At 50.6% G+C, this 5,986-nt stretch overlaps 1 protein-coding gene across 1 annotated transcript in view; it reads right to left on the bottom strand.

Moving 5' to 3' along the window:
• Positions 1 to 5,986, bottom strand: part of SORBS1 (sorbin and SH3 domain containing 1) — a gene marked incomplete at its 5' end in the record, with an annotated part of 108,989 nt that overhangs the window by 5,993 nt on the left and 97,010 nt on the right. The window contains 2 exons of the mRNA XM_015407162.1: positions 3,290 to 3,345; positions 3,591 to 3,703. Coding sequence (XP_015262648.1) covers positions 3,290 to 3,345; positions 3,591 to 3,703 — 169 coding nt within the window. The remainder of the gene's footprint in view (positions 1 to 3,289; positions 3,346 to 3,590; positions 3,704 to 5,986) is intronic.

Below are 5,986 nucleotides of genomic sequence, written 5' to 3'. Positions count from 1 at the left end.
CAAATAATAATCCACTGCAAGGAAGAAACAAACACAAGAGTGACTTCTTGTTTGTAAATGTTTGTGTGTGTGTGTGTACATGTGTGTGTGTCCGAACACGACTATGTATTAACTAAAAGTGGCATCCATGTGAACTGGTTATACACAGCCAGTATTCTGAAAGCATCTTTGCCACGGGTTAGTAGTATCCTCCAGTACTGTCTTTTTAGTGCCAGGTTTAAACATTGCTGCAGATAAGAAGAATGCAAAATTAAAAGCAGTTTTAAAAAATAGGATGCCATCCCATTAAAAAACCTCCTGCACATATCCACCCAAATTAAAGACAGTTGCGGCCGAGTGTGAATCATTTCAACGGGGCTGGAGTGGAACCAGTTCTCTGTGGTAAGCGCCCAAAATGATTTCAACGTTCACTCTCCACCTAGACAAAAGAGTACTTTTGAGGCATAGCTGCAATGGTATAAATATTTGGGGGGCTGAACCCCGTATTTCATGTGAACGTACATGGCATAATTACTTCATTTAAATAAACGTTGAAAAGTCCTTCTTTACTGCCTTTTCAATTAATTTAAATTATTTTTTCTCTATACAAGTTAAGTACATGGGTAAGTCTGTACAAAGGCAATTATACATATTTACAGTCATAGAGAAATCCTGCTATTTTCGAGGAAACCAAGAGCATGGCAGATTATATCAAAAAGTATTGCGATCATGCGGACAGTGAGTTAATCGCTGTTATTGTGAACAGGCTGTATAAAAGCATCTGCAGAAAAATAGGCATTTTATACTTCGTAAATACAGCTTATGACAAAATTGCCGTCTCAACTTGTATGGTGCGTACACTGTCAGGAGGTGGAGTCAGGTGTAACCCCTTTCTTACATTTGTAGAGAAAAAGATTATGAAAAACAGCACTTGATTCTGATTTTAAAAGGAAGTTCACTTTGGGAAACCAGAAAGTACACGCCTAAGAAACCCAGCTCGCTTGTACTTGAGGAGGCAGCCCAAATGTACACCTCAAGCACTACCGCTACTAAATCCACGCCCTCCTCAAAGGTCATTCGGCAATATTTTGGCTGCAGATATCCAAAGCTACAAAGAATGGGGGGGGTGGGGGTGAGGCCAGAAGTGCAAGAATTCTGCACGCACAAAAAAGAGGAGGCGGCACTGGCATGCTCCCATGCCAGTGGGCCACAGAGGAAATAGACCCCATTACTGGGGGGGGGGGCTGGTGGTCTAGGGTTGCCAGCTCCGCGTTGGGAAATTCCTGGAGATTTGGGGGTGGGGCCTGAGTTTGGGGGCAGGAGGTATCTCAGTGAGGAATGTGATGCCACCGAGTCCACCCTCTCTAGGGGAACATGATCTCAGCAGTCTGGAGATCAGTTGTAATTCCAGGAGTCCTCCAGACCACCCCCTGGAGGTTGGCAACCCTATAGGATGTCTCGGGCATGGCCTCAATGCACTTGGCACCCACAAAAAAAGGCGCTCCACCCGGAAGCATTCTGGGTGAGAGGAAAAGAAAGCGCTCCTATCCAAGATGACACTTCAACATGCTGGTGAGTATCTTCTACAGCTCCGATCTTGGTTCCCACAAAGAGAAAGCCCAGCCCATGGAACAGAGCTCTGGCACGCCATCCCTCTGAGAGGACTGTGCCACACGCGGGTTCTTCTGAGTGGGCTGAGCCCTGAACGTCTCGGTATAGAAACTGATTTATTCAGAACTACGTCCAGATGCCAGAAGTTGTGAAAAGCCAGCAACACGAATACCCCGAATACAAGCCGAATACTACCAGAAATCTGTTTGTTGACAACTTCACATTCACAACGTCGGTTTTCATCCAAAGCTGCTCTCATCCCAAGGCATGCTCTCAAAGCCACAGTTGTGCCTACTGGACTAATTAAAACACAAGGAATCCCACCCCCGCCAATAAAGAAATACTTCCTTTGAAAGCTTCGCTTGTTTTCACCAAAGCTGGGCGGGAGAGCTGTACTGGGATTCTGCTGCCAGTCAAAGGTGAAACTGGGTCACCAAGACCATTAATTGGGTTCCGCGGACATTTGGGAATGCCCTGGATCAAATCCCACAATTGGATATGTGCTAATTTTATGGATTATTAATTTCCAATCAGAAGGGAAGAAGAAAATGGAGAGAGAAGAGCAGGAGGGTCCGGGGGAGGAGTGGAAGGGCAGGGGAAGGAGAGAAGAACCAGAGGTGGGGGGGGAGAGAGACCTGACTTCTGGAAGGCCAGCTAAACTGCTGCAGGGATTTCATCCGGCCACCAGCACATTTTCACTGGAACTCGGCTTTAAAAAAGGATGGACGGCCAGACTCTGAGAGTGACCCCACAAAAAGGAGAATAATACAAGAGAAGGAAGGGTTGCATCAGTGCTTTGTTCTTGTGGCCCTTTCTTACACGCCCAGGGAAATGCCAATCACCACTTTGGGGTCAGGATGGAAGCAATTTTTTTCTCTAGGCCAGTTTGGCCAGAGATCCTGGAGGGGTTTTTTTGCCCTCTTCTGGGCATGGAGCGGGGGTCACTGGGTGTGTGTGTGGGGGAGGTATTTGTGAATTTCCTGCATTGTGCGGGGGGTTGGACTAGATGACCCTGGAGGTCCCTTCCCACTCTGATACTGTGTGAGAATAAACAGCATGCGCTTACATATAGAACTGATCTCCAGAACTCCTTCGCTTCTCATCTGTGTTAAGGTGCATATCCCAAAGCGGGGGGGGGGTCTTTGGGCCACATACACTCGTGGTCCCAGCAACCAAAGCTGGAACCAAGACTAAGGGAACAAGAGCCGCCTGACAGTTTACGAGGCCAAGTTCCCAGCCTCCCTGCCGTCCCACACACACGCACACACGCACACACACTGCACTCTTGATCCATACGGCCAGAATGTCTTGACGGTGCTCTTTTTGTTCTCATCCTAAGCATTACATGTTTCCACGCCACTGTTTTCTCCCACTTTCACTGTGCAGGGCAAGACACCATGCGAAGGCCGGCTTGCCCCAGGAGTCCTTGGTGGATAAAACAGATACAAAGGCAGCCCTGTAAACAGCTGGACGCTCTCCTCTCTCCTGCTCGGCAAACAAGCCCCGTACGTCCCCAGAGGTGGCAAAGGGCTTTCCACCAGTCCAACCCGAAACCACAGAACCACATTCCACGTCCACGTCTCGCTTCTCCTCTGCTACATTCATAAATTGTCCCGTTTCTCCCCAAACGTCTCTGGATCCCCAACCCGCGTCCCTCTCTCTTCCCGGAGAAGAACGACGGCGGCTTCTATAGGGATACCAGTTTCACGTAGTTGCCTGGGAAAGTGCCAAACTGCCTCGTGCGCCTGGATGTGCCTGCGGAGACAGAGGAAGGAAGGTCCTCAGCAAGATGGGGGCCCACGGCAGGAGGGGGGCCCCGAGGTGGGATTCCCTCTGCCCGGAGGGGCAATGGCTTTTCTTTGCGTGCCACCACTCAGTGGCAGGGGCCTGCAGGACTTGACCCCCTCGACCAATCCACCCCACTGTGTTGGGAAAGCACAGCCAGACTCCTCCTGGGGGTGGCGGGGGGTGGGAAGGGTCTAGCGCGGTTCTCTGCTCACCAACAAACCAGCCGTCGTCACATTTCTCCATGACATCTACGACATCCCCGTCTCTTAATTCCAGCTCATCGTCATTCTGAGGGATGTAGCTGTACAGCGCTTGGTAGCTCAGTCTGAAAAGACACCAACGGAGAGAGAGGGTGCCCAATGTTAATCCCGTGTCTGACCGGCAAACCGCAAGCCCTCTTACCCTCAAACGGAGGGCTCTTCTGCATTTTCATCTCCATTGCTCGGGTGTTCCTGTTGCTTTGGGTCCTCCCCCCCCGTGTTCTGCATGTGTTTAGCGCCCTCTAGTGCTTGATTCGCTATTCCATCGCTATACTTCCAGCATCAAAACCCCGCAGTGTAAATCTGCAGGGAGATATGCCAGACATACAGTGATGAAATACAGAATCAACCACTAGTGGGAGCTAAATGTGAGCAGAACAGAAACCCACCGCCACCAAGCAGTCGGGACCAGTGTTCCCTCTAAGCTGAGTTAGTGTGAGCCAGCTCACAGTTTTTTGGCCTCCGGCTCACATACGTTTGTCTCAGCTCAGGAAGGAGGGCTCCCGAGCAAACTGATTTGTGCAGCAGCCAAATGGCTCACTCACAGCTTTAATGCCAGCAGCTCACAAAGTAAGATTTCCGCTCACGAGACTCCATAGCTTAGAGGGAGCATTGGTCGGGACACACAAGCGAGGAAAATGAGATTGTGGAGGAGCCCAGGGAGGCATGGATGATCTGCTCCCTCATGGCAGGAGCCTTGGTGGTGTCTCTCCTTCCTAGGTCCCAAGCCCCCCCCCCCCCCAGTAGCTCTGCTTGGCTTGGCCCCACTGGGTCCCGGGCCACTGCCAGATGCCAATCTGGGAACCAGAGGGTAAGGTGGAAAGGAGGGGCACAGCTGTGCCACTGAGAGCTTGTTGGTAGGCTCAACACCAGACTCCGTATCAAGTGTCACCAGAAGCCTGTTCTTCTGGGGGGGGGGGACACACAGACCCCTTGGGAGAGCATCTCAGAGTCTTCAGAGCCTTTCCTATCAGGAATGAGAGACACTGCTCAGGAGGAGTCCCAAACAGACCCCCTTTAACATGCTTATAAATAATAATAATAGTGTCCTGACTTAGCGGTTGACTCCGCAGGGTTTTCGAGGCAAGAGACAACCACCGGCGGCCTGCCCTTGCCTCCCTCTGCGTAGGAACCCTGGACTTCCTTGGTGGTCTCCCACCCAAGTACTAACCAGGACCGAACCTGCTTAGCTTCTGAAGAAGAAGAAGAGAGAAGAGATTGGATTTATACCCCTTCACTACCCAAAGGTGTCTCAGAGCAGCTCACAAACTCCTTTCCCTCCCCCTCCCCACAGCAGACACCCTGTGAGGTAGGTGGGGCTGAGAGAACTCTGACACAAACTGCTCTTTTTCAAGGACAGCTGTGCCAGAGCTTGTGACTGACCCAAGGTCATCCAGCCAGGTGCAAGTGGAGGAGTGGGGAATCAAACCTGGTTCTCCCAGATTAGAGTCCGCGCACTTAACCACTACACCAAACTGGCTTTCTGGCTTCTGAGAGCCAACAAGATCAGGCCTGCCGGGGCTACTTAGCCTTTACACATAGGAACACCAGTAAAGCTAAAGCCCATCTTAACCCCCTGACTCCCGTATCGAGAGAGAGAATAATCCATCAAAACCTCAACAGTTGCAAGCTTCTAAACATGGTGCCGGGGTACTGGTGGTGGGGAATCCAGGCGACTTACATATCCTGTGGGGTGTGACTCCTGTCGGGGCTGGCTCCCAGAGGCAGGGCTTGTGGTTGCTGAGAAATGATGAGAGATGATTTATGGTCATTAAAAGGCCGCTTGAGGCCAGAGGCCAGAGGCTGAGAAATGGCACTGCAGTAGTGAACGGACTTTTCGGCAATGTTTATGATCTCATTGCAAACAGTTTCCTGGGAGGCAAAGGCAAGACCCAGAGGAGAGTCAACAGGGGAGGGGGGTTGGGAAATAGTCAGTAAGAGACGAGACAATCCAGACGTAGCACAAAAGTCCAGTCAGAAAACAGAGTTGTAGATCCAGGTACACAGTCCAGGCAGTGGAGTGAAGAAGAAGAAGAAATCCGGGTGGCAAGCATGGAAAGAAAAACAGGCAAGACACAGAAGAATTTGCTGTTTAGTTCCGGGTTTTGTATAACCGAGCAGCAGCAAAAGAGGTTGCAGTTAGTTAGCCAGGGCTTCCAAATCACAAACGCCACCATTTCAGTAACAATCTCAGGCATGCAACCGTCTGCCAAAACAAAACCCACCCCACCCCTAATACTGAAGCTCTCCCTCAACGACATTCCATTTCTGCATCTCCTTCTTCGAGATGAAAAGTTGTTCGGGGTGCGAGGGGATGCCTTTCGCTCCTCTCCCCAACAGTGCCAAGC

This window comes from Gekko japonicus, unplaced genomic scaffold (assembly GCF_001447785.1).
Source record: "Gekko japonicus isolate JY-2015 unplaced genomic scaffold, Gekko_japonicus_V1.1 scaffold2412, whole genome shotgun sequence".
Classification (NCBI taxonomy): domain Eukaryota; kingdom Metazoa; phylum Chordata; class Lepidosauria; order Squamata; family Gekkonidae; genus Gekko; species Gekko japonicus.
This window is presented reverse-complemented; position numbering and strand designations above follow the sequence as displayed.